Here is a 17,594-nt window from a genome sequence, read left to right on the forward strand (position 1 = left end):
TAGCCTATGCCCTGTCAGTATGCTCTTGTTATTTTTTATTGTAGTGCAGAAGTTGTCAAACTGTGATTTGTCGTGTTATACCAATGGATGTCAAATATAATAAATGTCTGATCGGGTCCGATAACCGATACCAAGTTGAACTGTTTTTTTCTGACCACTTGTGTCAATAAAAACATTAAATATAATAATTTTAATTCCGGTGTGGTTATCTAATACCTTAGTTCGAGCCGCATCAAGTGGAATTTTTATAAATTATTGAGTTCCGTGAGCTACAGAATGTGAATCTGGAAATCAGTTGGCGCTGATTTTTTCACAAATGGTATTGAAATCTTGACAAGCTATTGCACAACCGTGCAAATTAGACAAATACTGGTAGCAAAAATAAAATATTCGCTAGTTCTATCAGCCTAAAAAGTCATATGTCATCATAAAATCAATATGGTTTGAAAGCGTGTCAACATAAGGCACGATTTATCAACGTTACCTCCATATTTCAGCTATTCAATCAGAAAAAAATACAGCAACGACCAGTTTAACGAACAAGTAACATCTTTTTTTTGTTGCCCCTGCAGGAACAACGCTAGTGGATTGCGAAGAGGACGTTTGCATGAAATCCCGATGTGCCAGCAACCCACACGCCGAGTGTAGGACGAGAAACTGCGGGTCTTGCTATCCTGAGTATTACAACGGGGCTACAGGAGAAGTTATAACGTGCTTCGGTAAGTCAACAGTACGTTGTTATTAGAGATAAACCGATCTAACTTTTGATCCCCGATTTTTATGTATTTGCTTACCTGATACTGATTTTTTATATGCCTGCATTATAGTCAAAATATTGAAATTATTGAAAATAACTTAATAATAAATTGCCAAGCCAAAAAGGTTGAGTAGATCGACAGCATCTTGATTAAGACGTTTCGATACGAGCTTGTATCATCTTCAGTTAATGTGACTGAGAAGCACATTGAGCATCACTTATAAGAGACGGGACGCAATAGTTATCAGTCTGAGTTTCAAAAGTTGGGCCATTATTTAGCACCTTCAGGTGTTGAACAGGTACAGCGGTGTTGATAAGGCCTTTTTGGCTTTGCAATTTATTATCAAGCTACATTACAGATCCGTACATGGTGTACCCAAGTTTATTAAAAATAAAATCCTATAAATATAGGTAGGCATACTGAAATGATTTGTTATCGCTGTTTAAATGTGTGGTTGGTTGCAATTTTGTAGCCTTCTAAGGAATCTGTTTTGCATGATATGTCAGCATCCTGATGAAGGCGTTCTGTATAGCACGTCGAAACGTCGACTGATTTTATGATACTGCTGGATGAGCAACACTCCGTTATATACTATGCCTGGAAGCAATAGTTTATTTCATACTGAAATGTTATTTGGATTTTATTTCCAATATACTTATCTATTCATTTCATAAGTATGCTGTTTTTGTGACCTTAATATAAGACGTTATCTCTAAAATTTCATGCCGGCCTTTGGTTTAGCGGATTCATTTTTTTTAAATCTTTTTTTGGGTTGATGAAATTTTTTTTCAGAGGCGACGTCACAAAGTTACGTCATAACGTGACGTCACAAAGTTACATTAAAACGTTACTTGATCTGGAGAAAAACCGGGACCGCCATATATGCTGGTGGTGGTTGGCCAACTAAACTGTAAAAACTAGGTACTACATTGAAGTATATAGCCAGCATTGTCGAGGTCGTGAGTTCGAACCTCACTGCAGGATAGTTGTTTATCTAGCCTGTCTTGCTTGCATCATTAATCGTCAGATTGGGTGAACTTTTTACAACCTATCAAAAGTCGCTTACACCTACCTTTTTACTCAGGTTGCATCGATATGCAAGGCAAAATCTACTCGGAAGCGTCGAGTTGGGATACTCGTTGTGACTCTTGCTTGTGCCAGGGTGGTATGATCGCCTGCCACCCCAAACCCTGCCCCACCCCACTCTGTCCCCACCCCTCCACTAGACCCGGTCAATGCTGCCCTGTATGCCAAGGTGAGGATTTGCAATTTGACTTAATAATTGATTATCTCCAAAGCAGATAATTTTCCTAAAAGATTTGAGTCAACACTAATTTCAATTCAAAAACTGTTGGTTTCACGAAGATTTTATTATATATATGTTTGGATGCCTTTAAGTCATTTCGTCTGAACGATTTGAAATAAATTGATGTAAGACACTTCAAGTCAAGTCATTTCGTCCGATAGACTTGAGTCAAATCGTCTCATCCGATAACTTAAGTCAATTCAAGTCATTTTATTGAAAAGACTAAATCAAGGTTTTTAGTCTAGATGACTTGAGTCAAGTAAAGTCATTTTGTCCGACTCAGGGAATTTTATCCGGCACACTTAATGCTCTTTTATGATGTTTTTTTTTTATCAGTTTAGCTACAATGGTCGTTTTAAGGTTATTATTTGTTGACGATATTCATGGCAGAACACTAACTGTGTTATGTAACGTGACCAAACAGACTTACTTTAACGCTACTTTAAAAATATAAACTTAATTTTAAACGCATCCCACGGTAAGGCTTTGCACCGCTAAAGGAAAAAAAGTGTTTTTATTTAACTTTTTCTTATTTCACAGATTGTGAATTCGAGGAGCGAACTTACCGCAACGGCCAGCGTTTCAAGCACGGTCGTTGTGAGACTTGTAGATGTGTCAGGGGGTCAGTTACTTGCCGGTCAGTGGCCACCAACTGCCCCCCAACCCCCTGTACCAACCCAGTGCGACGTGCGGGTGACTGCTGCCTCGTGTGTCCGGAAAACAGCTGCGGCGATCACCGCGAGGGGGAGCAGTGGAGCAGCGACTGCGATAATTGCCAGTGCATTGTGAGTTTGTTGGGATACGTTGTATAGGTTTGAAAAAACATTGTGGGTGTTTTTATAAATAAGTTGAACAAGTGATTCTCCTATTTTATTCCATTTCCTACTTTTTGTTTCCCAAAATGACTGTCAGGCCAAAAAATTCACCAGAACTACTATATGCCATAAGAACATGGTTTTTGCTGTCACTACAAAACACCCATCCTTGTGAAACACTAAATTAGACTTTAAAGGCTGATTATAAACGGATTTGGTAGATATTCCTGTTTACTGAGACTTAGTTTTTACAACCTTCGATAAACGTTAGTAGTGAGAAGTATTGCAAAGTTTTTTGGAATCAACGGTATTTGAAAAAAAAAACGAAAAAAAGTGGAAACAACACCCTGTGCCAAGTATAAACCTGCGTTGTTTTCAACCACCATCCCACCTTTATATGATTTGCAATGTGTGGCCTTTCCGAAATAAGTGCACGTCGGACTCGGGACTCGAGTAACATTGAAAAGTCCTAATCGAGCCCCGAGTCCTACCCCAGCAAAGTAAACTGTCTCTGTCAGGGCCTAAATTTTATTAACGAAATTACGTCAGAAATTGACGTCATAAAAGAAATAAACTTAAGAAACCTGCTCTTTTCGGTCTAAAGATGTGTATTAAAAAAGTCTAAATACATTGAAGCAGTGGCTCTTAAACTTTTTTTACCGCGGACACCTAAAATTTTTTTTTGCTTTGCATGGACCCCGGTAGACAAGAAATGCTCCAAAATGACGTCATAAATGGACGTCACAATACAAACAGACTTTATGACTCTGTTATTTCGGTACGAAAAATTTGAAAGTTAAATGGAGTCTAACTATAAATCAGTGCAAAACCGTTTAATTTTGAATTAAAGTGTTTTCTTTTAAAAATTAATAACTTTAAGTATACACTAGTTCTTTAATTAGGCCTTCATGGACCCCCTAATATCAGTTCACGGACCCCCAAGGGGTCCCCTGCATTAAAGGAAAAACTATTTTTATTTATTTTTTATATTATACACCTATACTTTAATTAGACCTTCATGGACCCCTAAAACAGTGCACGTACCCCAGGGTTCTACATACCCCCGAGTCTGACTTATTAACCTTGGTTAACCATTTTAAACTTCCCCCGACTTTTAACTTTTCGGCCTTTATGAACCTCCTAAAACCAGCCAACGTATAACCCCACGTGGACAACGGACCTAAGTTTTGGAACCCCTGTACTACGCCAATTCCTCATTCCAACTCTGACTCCGTAACTGGTTAATTTTTAACCTTGGCTGACCTTTGGTTTCCAGGACAACCGCGCGGTGTGCGCAAAGCTGTCGTGCGCAGCGGCCCCCTGTTCCAACCCCCGCACCCCCAGGGGAGCTTGTTGCCCCACATGTGTGGGTTGCTCGTACAACGGGAGAAGCCTCAACAACGGACAGAGATTCACTGAAGGGTGTATGCAGTGTTCTTGCAGGGTAAGCAGTTTTAGAGATTCTTTTATGTTGGAAAGATTAAGTTTAAAACAAATCTAATTTGCCCTAAAAATTGTACTTTTTTATAAATGCAGTGTTCTTGCAGGGTTAGGAGTTTTTTTTTATGTTTTTTTGCTATTGATAGATGAAGTTTTTGGAAATATAGTAATTGGCATTATGCACTTTGAATGCACTTTTAATTTTGCGAACAAAATTATAAAAGACCGTTTCAAAGAATAGAGGAGATCAAATTTGCATTTTAAAAATTGATTTTTTTATTCGAAATATGCATTTTTGTTGAAAAGGCCAGTTTTGAAAAAGAGCAAATTGAGTTTTAAAACAAATTCCTCGACAGAAATCTAGTAATCTACCATAGGCTGAATTGACCAATCAAATGTAAGGCAAGTAAATCAGTGCTTAAATAACTAGTGGGTATTTTACTGCCGTGGTCTTTCAGGATGAGAACTCGATATTTTGTAAACCTATGGTTTCCGATCGTGATATTGTGTGGTGTAGACATACGCCTAGTTCAGAGGTCGGAAACCTATGGCTCTTTTTGTGACGCCATATGGCTCTTTTGTTGAAAGAATCTTGCTTTAGATAAATCTAAGCTATCATTTCCCAGCCTGATTTCAAATAAAACTGCACGCGGCCGCGGCCACTTTTCTAACTTTATATTTTCTTTTTATTAGACAAAGTAGCAAATTTTCGGCGCTTCGCTCGAATCGTATTTGTTTTTTTGAGACTGTTATCCCGTTTAAATGAATCTCTAAGTATCCAAAAGGTCTATTCTTTCAACGGAAATCCGTAATCAAAATTGTGCAAACTTAGCTAATTCATTTTTGCTGTATAACATGCTCTGTCCTTTAAATGGAACAAAACCAACGTCCCTGCTGAATTTACTATTTTTCAACCTATAACTAGATGTTAAAAAAGTGTTAAATGGCTCTCATGGAAATACAACCAAGAACATTTGGCTTTTATGGCTCGCTTAGCTAAAAAAGTTCCCGACCCCTGCTCCAGTGCCTTGCTGTGTTTTGCCCGTGATGAAAATTTTGCGTGTCATTTGATTCTCTGAAAAATGAAAACAACACGCGTCTGAGGCAAAATATCGCGTGACACCACATTCGAAAGCATATTAGCTAGAAACTTATAACTTTTAATCAGGGCTGCGGAGTCGGGTAAAAATAACCCGAGTCCGACTCCGGCCAAAAAAATAAACCCGAGTCCGACTCCCAAGTCCCTACTCCGACTCCGGTCAAATGTGCGATTTTGTCGAGTCCTGAGTCCGGCCCTGACCATACAGCCTGTATTTCACCAATTTACGTAACTAAAATAACGTGGATATTCAGCAATCCACTTATGGTGGGTCGTATAATTCATTCACTCACAATACATGGTTGGAAAAAAAATCCGCTATATAATATTCCACCTTTACAATTTCCATTTGGCGGCCATATCAGTTTTAAAATTCGGTACTGCGCATGCGCATGTCGGACTCGGGTAGTTTTACGTGGTCTTACTCCCTAGTCCGACTCAGCAGTCCTGCTTTTAATATATATGGACTATTCCGTTGTTTAAAACATTAACTGTTTTCGTGCAGTTCGGCAATGTGCACTGCACTTAAAAAGGTGTCAGCTAGAAACTTATAACTTTTAATATATATGGACGTTTCCTTTGTGTAAAAATTACCGTTTTTTTCGTGCAGTTCGGCAACGTGCAATGCGTTCACCAACACTGTCCACGACTCTCCTGCCAAAACCAAGTAACTGCTGTAGGAAGCTGCTGTCCAGTCTGCCAGCCAGGTTGGTGTGTGTGTGTTCATTAGCACGATTCATCATATAATACAGGCCTTCTTAACTTGGGTTCCGTGGACCACATAAGAATCAATTTGAGGAGGGGTACCTTTTTTTTGAAATAAAGCTGTCTAAGTTACAAGATCAAAGCCCAGAAGTAATGCTCATATTCTTATACGTTTACTACAAACTTCAACCATTATGCGCTAAAACTTTCTTGCTTGAACTGCGAAAAGTTTAGGTTGTTTTTGATTTGCACGTTGAACAGTATACAGTTAAAAAAACAAACATGTTTTTTCAACAGTCGTTGGATAGTTTTCAAATGGATCATGACTTTTTTGCTATATTTAAAACATGTTGAGTATTGGTTTTAAATCTTGTAAAACCTACAATTTTATTTTTTATTTTTTATTAAAATGTCTGACAACCTTAGCTTTTTGCATTTCCAATGCAGCTCCGGGAATATTCCCTTTACTTAGATCTCCTGGGGGTTTATAAACCTGTTGGTCCACGGAGTTAACAAGTTAAGAAGTCCTGATCTAATCGCTTCCAGTCATTATACTTAATGTAACACTAATAACGCGTTGGCGCCACTTACCTGTAATTTGGTGCATGATCAAAACGCGGCATTTGTTCGGCTGCGATTATTAATTCCTGTTGTTGTGTCTCGCCGCACTAACAAGCAAGTGCGACCAGTGTTCCTGTGAATTTGAACACATGCGCATTTGTCTCAACAAAAATGCTTAGCCAAAAAAAACTATTACTTTTTTTTAAAGTTAATTTAAAAAAAAAAATTTAGTTAATTAAAAAAAAAGATTTTTTATTTTTTTCTCTAATTGTCTTATTAAATATCGCTTTTTTGCAATATGTTTAATAAAACCTTCAGTGCCCAAAGTTTACTTTTTTCTCTTTTTTGTTGTTAAAAACATATGTTTGAATGACCCCCTTTGATTTTTGACACCTGCGGACTTTTCTCTTGTAAGTGCGCAGACTTAAATAAAATAATATTTCAAAACTTCGTCATATTTATTGGAAAATGTTGACCACCTCTTTGAAAAGCAAGAGTATGAAATAAATGTTATACCATTCAGTGCCCAATGTTTTTTCACATATATGTGTCCCAATCACCCCGTTGATTAGGTTTTCTTTGGCACTTTGCGAACCGTTTTTGGCTCAAGCGCAACATTTTGTGGCATCTGCGCATGTCGTAAAAAATCCCAGCGAACACTGAATGCGACAAACCCTTACCACCGCCAATTGACGTTTGAAACTAAAACTAACAAAGAGTAATTCCTTGATTAATTGATCATCACACCCCTAACCGAAGTAAAATTAATTATTCATCACCAACTTGATTCTTGTTTACGTTCTGGATGCAGTTTTTTCTTCCAGGAAAGTTGAGGTGAGGTATGTATTGGGTATCAAGTGTGTTACCTTAGATTAAAGTTAAACTATTATAAGAAATATGGATTTATTTAAACTTTTCCGCTCTTGAAGCCTTTTTAGCCAACGCCACTGTGGAAGTATTCTTTTTAGCTCAACTTAACATTAGTATGCTTGTATTTATCTACTTTTCGGTGTACTTTGGTAATCCGGTATTACTCTGGATGTCCGATAATATAATATCGGATCGGAGCCGATACCTGATGCCAAGTAGTTACATCGGCACTTGTTTTAAAGTAGGTTGGTTTTGATGCCAGTCTGATAAAGAAATATACACCAAAATTTCTGCCTAGATTTGCAATCCAATGCAGAGATCCTACAAACTTATCAAAAATAGTAGACTACCTAAACAGATGGCAACTCAATGTTTATAGGATAACACTAAAAACAATTAAAGGGTAATATTGGTTCCAAATGAAGCTCCTGATATATTACACTTTTCTATAAAAACAACCACGTGAAGCGATGCTATTCACTTCCTTTTAAGATGTCGGGAAACGCCGTCACCACCACGAGAGGCTTTCCCAAGAACCTCCGTCGCTTTCACCAATCGTCAATACGTCGGGGTCACCAATCTCGAGTGACGCAATTACGTCGGGGTCACGCACCTCAGGTGACGCCATCACGTCGGGGTCACCAATTGCAGATCCAGCCAACGACACTTTCCAGACCGTTTACCAGAAGTACCTTGCCTCTGTGCAAAGTTTTAAGAGCAGCAAGCAGCACGAGCGACGCAGTGACGCACGTCGACGTCACGCTTACGCCATCAGGGAAAGCAGGGATGACGTCATCAGGGAAAGTCCCGCCCAGAGACTAGAAGTCCTGCCTACACCTTACAGTCGTTTGCGCCCGATTAGAACTGAAGTTAAAGATCAAAATGTTGGCGAAAGACTTGTGAATTTGAATTCTAATCTTGAAAGTAAAACAACTGTAAAAGCTGATCGGCCAAATTCTGAACCAGAAAATGTGGACAATTTTGGCACAAAGCCAGATTTAGTGGGTGGAGATGTTAAAACCATCGAAAACGGCCGAGATTTTGATGCAAACATTGTGAAATTAGAAGCGAATGCTGGAAGTGAAACACTCTCTACACAAGATGTTACGAACAATTTTGTCAGGGAATCGGCCGACGGAAACGTTAATAATATCGAAAATACCCGAGGTTTTGACAAAGACAATGTAAAATCTGAAGCAAATGCAGAAAGCGAAACACTTTTAAACAAACTTGTTTCGAAAAATGAATCAAAACGGCCAAAATTACCAGAGTTTAATCCCCCTTTAAATAGAGATCCAGTCGATTTAGTGGATGAACAAACTGACGATCAAGTGAGTAGCACTGAACTCGAGTTTCCCACTGGTGCGAGTTACGACTCGTACGAGTACGATTACAGCAACGACAGCGTTACAAACTCGTTCGAGTTCGGCTACTACCACGAAGATCAGGCCGAGTCGGGCGAGTACCACGACTACTCGGACTCACCAGGCGAGTTGGCGAGTTACGAAGCCGAGTTTGATCTAGGCGCGGATTACATTGAAGAAACAATAGTTGTTCCGACCCTAAAATCTATTGAAATTGAAGATTTTCCCGACTTCGGAGTTGGCGATGATTTGCTTCCTTCCGAGTCGATGGTGCCCGAGGGCGATTATGACGTCGGCGATGACTATTCTGACGTCATAGACGATCCTCACCTTTACGATTACCTGGAGCCGGGTTACCATGGTGATGACGAAGAGGTTTTGCAGTGATCTTTTTTGTGGTTGAACTACGATGGAAGCTCGATATTATTTAACTTTAAAAAACAGCTTTTTATTTTTAATTTAATTAGGACTTTTTAAAACTATGTTGCGCGTAATGCTTTAGACTTTCCGTCACAGTTTGAAGTAGAACTTTGTTGCAATGCCATGAAGCCATTATATACCTAGTTTATAGTGGTTTGTCATCCTTAAGTATAGTGACGACGAAGTTGGAATACTTTTTTTGTGGTTGAACTATGAAGAAAGTCCGATATTATCGTATCGGAATCTATACCCGATACTATGCCGTACTATCGTTACCAATTTGCGTAAAGATAAACTTTATATTTTATCCATGGCATTTTTTTACTATAAACTGCTTTGATTTAAAAGTATTTTATTTTTTTGTCCGTAAAGCTTTAGATTTTTTTTATTTCTTTGAAACCTGTTGCAAATGCTTTAAAGCTGCTAGTTGTGTAGTTTATAGTCGTTTGTTATTCTTAAAGCAGTTTTTACTGGAGTATTTTTATCCAAATTAAGTAATGTTTTACACCTTTTTGTTGTACATTTTTAGTATATCCAAATGGCATTTTTATTTAATTGGTAGAACATAATATTGTAGCTAGCTAATGTCCATCGCATTTATGTTGGATTATATTGTATCGTTAAAATCTGTTGCAAATGCCTTTAAGCTACTAATGTTTTTAGTTTTTTATGCTCAAGCAGTTTTTTAACAAAGTTTTTATCTATGTTTAAATGGTGTTTCACACCTTTTTATTGATTGTGCATTTTCGCTATATCTAAATGTCCTTTTTATTTAAATTTGTAGAACATAGCATAGTAGCTAGCTAGTGTGCACCGCATTTATATTTTTATTATCGCGTAATTTTTAATTTGTATACGTTTATTTCTTAACCAGAGAACTCTACCTACAACGTGTTCAAGCCATTTTGAAGGTCGATATTTTTTATAGTTTTTTATTTTCACCCTATCAGCATACACTTTTTGCGATAATAACTGTTTAATTTATTTTAGCCGTGATAAGATTCGTTACAAGTTCCCAATTTTTCAATTATAGATTGCTCTTTTTCAATCCCTATGTCAAAAGCTAATTAAAAAAGCCAAAACACAATTTTTATATTAAAAGCCAATGATATGATTTTTCGCTTTTTACTGTTACCCCATCAGCATACACTTTTTGCGATAATAACTGTTAAATTTATTTTAGCCGTGATAAGATTCGTTAAAGTTCCAATATTTTTTAGTTACAGTTTTCACTTTTTAAATCCTTATTTATGTCAAAAGCCAATGTGTCTTTACCAATTGTGTGTCCATAGAATGCCACATAAAGTCTGTAACGGTAGTAATACTACAAGGGGTTCGTAAGTTTTAGTCAACTGTTCAAGTTGACTATCAAATTTAATGCTCAATTTTTTTTCAAATGTGTTAACCATGTCATTTCTATTTTTCTTTATTTATATTCCTAGAACGTCGAGCTATCCAATTTTACGTGTTTTAAAACATACAAATCTTCTTTGAAATTTGTAAATATCTTTAATGTTTTTATATAACGCTTTGTGGCAAACCTGAGTAATACTATTTCTACAAGCGATTCGCTGATTTAACTGTTACTGTCTGCACTGTAAATAGTTTAATTTAAATTCTAACATTGCTTTTCGTTTGCTTATTTATACACATATAGTCATATTATGCTAAAACATGTTGCAATTTTTGCCGGTCGCGACTTTTTCTAAATTTCAAAACACAATTTACGTGTCGTGCTGTATGAGATATTTATAAAATGCAGTATCCGCCTTTAGATATTTTTCAATGCAATATTTTCACAGACATTTCCACGCTATTTCCCCATAGGTGCAATTAGCCTGTGTAACCATTAGGGTTCAAACGAATGTTTCAAAAAAGTTATTTTAGGTTTTTCAACGATTTTCTCCCAAAACACGCAAGAATTTCCACAAAGGTACGTAAAACCTCACAAAAAATCTTGCCAGCCTGTCTTCCGTGTAGCTTTTCTTCGAACTTTTAATCGTTATCAGTTGCATGATGAATGTGCCATTGCCATGCATGGTCCGAAAGCTTGCTTAGTGAAAATAACATAAATACCGTAGCTATGTGGTCAGCATTGCGCTTTGTGCCCTTTAACAATTATTTTTTTTTTCGTTAGGTTGCGAATACGGCGGACAATTCTATAAAAATGGTCAGTCTTTTCGACCAACTGAATCGGCTTGTCGCAACTGCACTTGCATGGTAAGATTTCTATTTGAGTAAGATATACTGACGATGCCTTTGTTGGCAAAAGATATACATTTATATCTTTTAAGATCTTTTACTGGTGTATGCTAACTTTGCTAGAGTATTCTGCTATTATCAAGAATTAGTAGTACACCGAAAAGCCATCGCAGACTCGCCGAATCTGTCGATCTATGATGAACAAACAACTGGTCTGCAGTGAGGTTCGAACTCACGACCTCCGGTCAAGCCGGGACCGTATCACAGATGTTATTAAACACATATGTTTGTGTGTGTCTTTCATATCAATAATTAAGGTCGACATTTGTATCTTGCAAGGGTCAAGGTGATTTATATTACCGCATAGTAAGTGCTGCATTGCATCGTAGGATAGATACTTTTTACAGTTTAGTTTAAAGTTAGAAAATTTAATTCTTACTAGAGATATAATTGTAGGTATTCTGGCAAAATTTGTAAATTGTAGTGAGTGACCGAGGTCGTGAGTTCGAACCTCATCACAGGCTAGTGGGTGTTTTTTTCTGTTTCGCTAATCAAATACTATCGGAGGAAAATGTTAAGTTAGGACACAAAACTATTATTAAATAAAAATGTATTTTTATACCAACTAAAAAGCAAGTTTTGTGTGTATTTTAGCGCCTTTATCCTTACCCCCCAAGATCTTTATATGTTTTCAAACTGCAGATTATTTTTAAACAACTGCGATTTTCTTATATCGAAATAAATGTTTTTACTTGGCTCTTAGAAACTAGGACAGAATAAGAAATATTGCAGCTTAAGGTGAGCAAAAATCGTGACGTAACAATGGTTTATTCACAGGACAATGAGGTCACGTGCCACGGACGCGCGTGTCGAGCGGCGTCGAGTTGCCCCCGACCAGAGAGGGGTAACGGGAGTTGTTGCCCCACTTGTGGGGGGTGTCGGTACGGGGAGCATTTCTACCGACAGTACCAAGCCTGGACCTCAGACGATGGCTGCCAACGTTGCACCTGTGAGGTAAAATGACTGATTTGTGTGTTTTTTTTTCAGGCTGGGTGTTTTTTTAGTCAGATATAAAATTTGATGTCTGATTTTTGGGGCCTACTAACGATGTTCCTTATACTCGTATAAAGTAGTAACATCGATTGTGTAGCCTTTATAACTTATCTTTACACACCAAGTTTTCCAACCCCTATATAGTTTATTTTATATTTGTTACAATTATAGTAACTTTTACCAAAATAACTTAAAGCAACCTAATAAAATATAAAACAACAATGTTGTATAAAAATGAACATAAACATATTATATAAGCGTATTTGTTTTTTTATGCCAATAGTCTTAAAACTATAAAATAGAGACAAAAACGTTTTACACATTTTGTATTTGGAAATTGTGTGTTCCCCCAAAAAACAATAAAAAAATAAAAAAACAAACAATAAAAATAAGGCTTTTATATCTAGTTTCTCTACAATACTGTTCCTTATACCCGTAGAGTGGTAACATCGATTGTCGGATGATTGCGCCGTGTGGTTCTACGTGTACCCATGGCGCCAGGACGCCGGGCCGGTGCTGCCCCGACTGTTCCCGATGCGCCTACCACTCGAGGTCGTACCGCGACGGGGAGCGTTTTGTGAGCGACCGAGATCCGTGCAGAAGCTGTGTTTGCAAGGTGAGGATGAAGTTGATAAAATATAAGTTTTATCTGAGTTAAAGTCCATTTGCTTTTGATTTAACTTAATAGTACCAATACTTTCTTATTTTATTTCATTTTTTCTAACATATGATTAACTCGAGGTCTTTACTAACTTAATCTGCCTTTGCAAGGTGAGGACGAAGTTGATAAAATATAAGTTTTATCTGAGTTTCAGTCCATTTGCTTATGAAGTAACTTATAGTGCCATAAGTTGTTGATGTAAGTTTCTTTGTTTGTATTGATTCTTTCCAACTATTTTTTATAGGTGTCCAATCATAAACTAACAGCTTCGGGCCAATTTACTAACTTAACACACGCAGTTTGTCAATAAAGAAAGAAAGCTAAGTCATTGAAAATTATGTTTGTAAGGTTAGGGCCAAGTTGATGAAAGGGTTACCACGTCTTTTTTTCATACATTTGTACAGACAGTTTTTGCCGATTGTCTCATTTTAGTAAAAAAATAAAAAAACTTAATTCATATTCAGTTTAGTTATTCAAAAACATTATCTTTAAACCAGCTTCTAAAACCGCTAGATTTCTCGAAACAAAAGGAATTGTCTACCAACCCTATCAAAGATACTGTCATATGCATCTTTTAAACTCCCACTCTTTATTACGTCACAGCGTGGCAGTGTGACGTGCGAGGTGACGCGGTGCCCGAAGCTGAAGTGTTCCAACACTCACCGACCCAGGGACCAATGCTGTCCCGTGTGCGCCCCCTGTTACCATGGAAACAAGGAGTGGGCGCATGGGTCGTCATGGCGGTTGCCTAGCGACCCCTGCTCGTCCTGCGCATGCGCAGTAAGTTGTATTAATTCTAATTAAGATGTCCTCCATAGATACCGATTGAAAACAGAAATAAAATATTGCATTTAGTAAAGAAATGGTGTCATTTTTTAAACATGCAAGCTTCCCAACAAAACCGGACCTGTTTTGTTTATATTTATATTTATGCGTGTTGCCAAGTTACCCGTTAAGGAGGCTTGGTAAAATATGTATTTAAAATAATGTTTTTAATCATTTGATTTTGATGAATACTGTGTTGCTATAAAGTCGTTGATAATGATGTCAAGGCCAAAAACTTTAAATCGACATCATCTTGATTAAAACGTTTCGATACGAGCTTGAATCATCACCAGTTAACTGATAAAAAAAGTTTCGTGATCCTTAAGAACACAACTAACTCCCCTAATAATTTTAACCCTAACCTAATTTCTATCCCCACACAGCACCTACCACTAACCCTAAAACCCTAACGGCGCCATTCAAATTAGGGGCGCCCAAACGTAGTCACCAAAACGGCCGATGCCAGACCGATGGCCCCCGATCGCCACATACCATCTTTCTATATTTTCAGGGTTTAATTTTGGCCATTTATACTTTGTTCAGACGAATTTAGGATTATTCCGGCGGGTTTAGGTCTTATTCAGACGATTTCGATCTTATTCTGTCGTAGATATTACTTCGTATTTAGCTGTATTATGTCGTTGGTCTTAATACTATGGTTTTATAAATTGCTCAGCTTTAGGTATTGTTGCTTTGTAGGGTCTTATTGTGTGTGTTCCCAAAATTTTATATCCTGTCCGCCCACTTGAGTCCTAACACCGGCCCTTTATAAGCAAAAATTGCTGGCCCTGTACATGTCACACCGGTACCTTTTACTCAGGAAGGGTCAATTCGTTGTGAGAAGGAGACATGTCCATCCCTGTCTTGTGAGCATCCAGTTAATCTGGACTCTTCGTGTTGTCAGTCGTGCGATGGATGCTTCTACAACGGGATGACTTACGCCAACCAAGCTGTTGTACATTCAAGCAACACTTGCCAGCACTGCCAGTGTGTTGTGAGTATAAGTCTAGTCTAGTCTGTTTCTTTTGTCTTTTTTTCAGAAAGCATGTTTATTGTTTATATTTTATTTTTAGTCTTTAAGGAAACAATTGTTTTAGAAAAAGAAATCAATTGTTTTAGAAAGACTGTTTTTTTCATTGTTTTTTTACTTTTTGTTGTTAGTTACTGGCCTTGTTTGTATGAATCAACTGATTTTGGTTAAAGCCTGTCTAAAGATTCCTGTTGTAATTTCTTTAAAATAATAAAGTTTTAAAGAATATGGATAATTATAAATTATTAAATAACATGGGTTACCAATAATTTCGGCTTATTTTTAAACAGTAATCTTAAAGTGATATTCCAACTTACATTTTTTTAGTAAATAAGCTCATATATACATAAATGTCTGTTTAACTGGAAAACTTTTTAAAGAGCTATTCAAAGTTCTAATCGACTCTGACTTCTATAGCAGGACTATAACAATAAAAACTAACAGTACAACTGTAAAGTTAAAAAAACAGTGAGAGACAAGCAGAAACCAGCTACCAATGCTTTTCAATTCCATAATAATAAGCCCTTTTATATATAAATAAAAATTACCACCCGTATATTCGTATCGTTTGCAATATATTATCTCGCCAAGTGTCAATCCCATTACGCCAAAATATACAGATAGAAATTGTAACTTGTTATGTTTCGAAAGGACGGCACTGTGACGTGCACAATGGAGCATTGTCCCGAGCTCAGCTGTTCTTCGCACGTGACCTTACCTGGCCAGTGCTGTCCGAGGTAAGTCATTAACTTCATAATCGCTATGTAGAACTAGTACTTTTTACATAAATAAGGAACGATATAATTTTTTTTCAATATTATTTTGTTTTTCAGACTTTTTAATGGGCATTTTTGGTCATTTTAATCTTCTAAGTGTGAAAAATACAAGGTTTTTACTCTTAATTAGTAAAACAAGCGGTTTGGGGTCTTCAAATCTAACAAAAAAAATTACCAGTTAAAAAACACGTAATCAAAATAAATGCCAGTTTTTCGATAAAAGCAACAGTAAGTAATTAAAAACACAACGCGAGATGTTCAATTTTGATTTGTCCTAATTAATTCGTTTTATTAATAAAATATCCTGCATGGCAAAACATGTTTTACTTGTTTTAAAGTTAAAACAATGTAATAAAACATCTCAACAGATGTTTTTTATCGTTGCATTTTTTTTTTAAATTTGCATGTAGGTATTTAAAATGTAAAAAAATTCTAACATATATATATAGCCCAACAATTTTAAAAAATCCAGCACGCAAAATATTTGAAACAAATATTTTTTTACAATTTTTTTCAAATAGGGAAAGTCCAGAAATTATTGTTGAATTATATCAAGGTGCTTTTGAGCTTGAAAATTTAGAAATACGTTACATTAAGTTAGTATACTAATTCACACCACAGATGTTCTTCTTGCTCTCACGAAGGCGGAAATTACGACGAAGGCGCCACTTTTATTTCCCGCAGAAACCCTTGCCTTGAATGCACTTGTGAGGTAAGTTGGTTTGTGAGATTTTGAATAGGAATCTTGTGTGTCGCGAAATATATGTTAGAGGTTGACTTAATAGCGTAAGGTGGCTTCGATAAAACAAAATAGTTACTCTAAAATTATTTTTCAAGGGTCGATTTTAGTAAACGCGCAATATGGCTATGTATGGTGTATAGATATGATTTTCGTTTCAAACATTTTTACTGCTAATTTAGGCTTATATTAAAAACTTAGCTTACTGATTTTGTATATTTTTTTGCAAACTCAGATATTTATGAATATCAAAAAAAATTCCCAGAATCTTTGTAATTTATGGCATTATTTCCACCCACAATTTTGCTTTTAAACAAAAAAGTGTTTTTTAACCAACTTTTACCATCAAAATTCCCCCTTCCAGTCCGGGGAGACCGACTGCCGTCGAATCGACCTTGACTGCCCTTCAGTGACGTCATTATGTCGTCATCCGGGCCGCGACCGTGACGAGTGTTGTCCTCGGTGTGACCTTTGCGAGTATGAGCGACGAAATTACAGGAATGGTCAACGTTTCCATCCACCGCATGCTTCACAATGTGTTAGTTGCGTATGCACGGTAAGAACATTTTGTAAATTTGACTTTTTTTTGTTTTTTATTTGGTTAATTTTTTTTGTAAGCTTGTATTTGGGATTTTATATATTTTATTTATTTTAATCTTTGTTAGTTCTATGTTAGAGTTTTAGTTTTTTACGCACCTATTGTGTTTAATAGTTTTTTAAATTGCTTTTTTTTAGTTTTTTAAGGATCTTGTTTTTAGGAATTGACCTCTACAGTCCATGAAAATACTAATATTTTAATGTACAACATAACGTGCGTTTCGTATGGTTTTTGCTGAATTTTAAAAGCGCTTTGAATTAGGAAGGTTGGAACAGTCTTTCCAACAAAATTGTTTTTCTGCATCAAACTTTTTTTTTATTTCGTAGATAAATATGTTTGGCGATAAAATCCCCTAAACGTCTACACCATACA

The 17,594-nt window shown here is 36.6% G+C and overlaps 1 protein-coding gene across 1 annotated transcript in view; it reads left to right on the forward strand.

Annotated features, from left to right (window-relative positions):
- The window catches only part of LOC146158079 (uncharacterized), a 104,863-nt gene that overhangs the window by 53,853 nt on the left and 33,416 nt on the right, over positions 1-17,594 (forward strand). The window contains exons 47-59 of the mRNA XM_083383750.1: positions 573-719; positions 1,843-2,013; positions 2,605-2,849; positions 4,156-4,323; positions 6,029-6,125; positions 11,476-11,558; positions 12,378-12,554; positions 13,033-13,209; positions 13,858-14,034; positions 14,900-15,073; positions 15,761-15,846; positions 16,507-16,597; positions 16,989-17,180. Of these exons, the coding sequence (XP_083239876.1) occupies positions 573-719; positions 1,843-2,013; positions 2,605-2,849; positions 4,156-4,323; positions 6,029-6,125; positions 11,476-11,558; positions 12,378-12,554; positions 13,033-13,209; positions 13,858-14,034; positions 14,900-15,073; positions 15,761-15,846; positions 16,507-16,597; positions 16,989-17,180 (1,985 nt within the window). The remainder of the gene's footprint in view (positions 1-572; positions 720-1,842; positions 2,014-2,604; positions 2,850-4,155; positions 4,324-6,028; positions 6,126-11,475; positions 11,559-12,377; positions 12,555-13,032; positions 13,210-13,857; positions 14,035-14,899; positions 15,074-15,760; positions 15,847-16,506; positions 16,598-16,988; positions 17,181-17,594) is intronic.

Source organism: Ascidiella aspersa, chromosome 3 (genome assembly GCF_963924565.1).
Source record: "Ascidiella aspersa chromosome 3, kaAscAspe10.2, whole genome shotgun sequence".
In the NCBI taxonomy this organism is placed as follows: Eukaryota; Metazoa; Chordata; class Ascidiacea; order Phlebobranchia; family Ascidiidae; genus Ascidiella; species Ascidiella aspersa.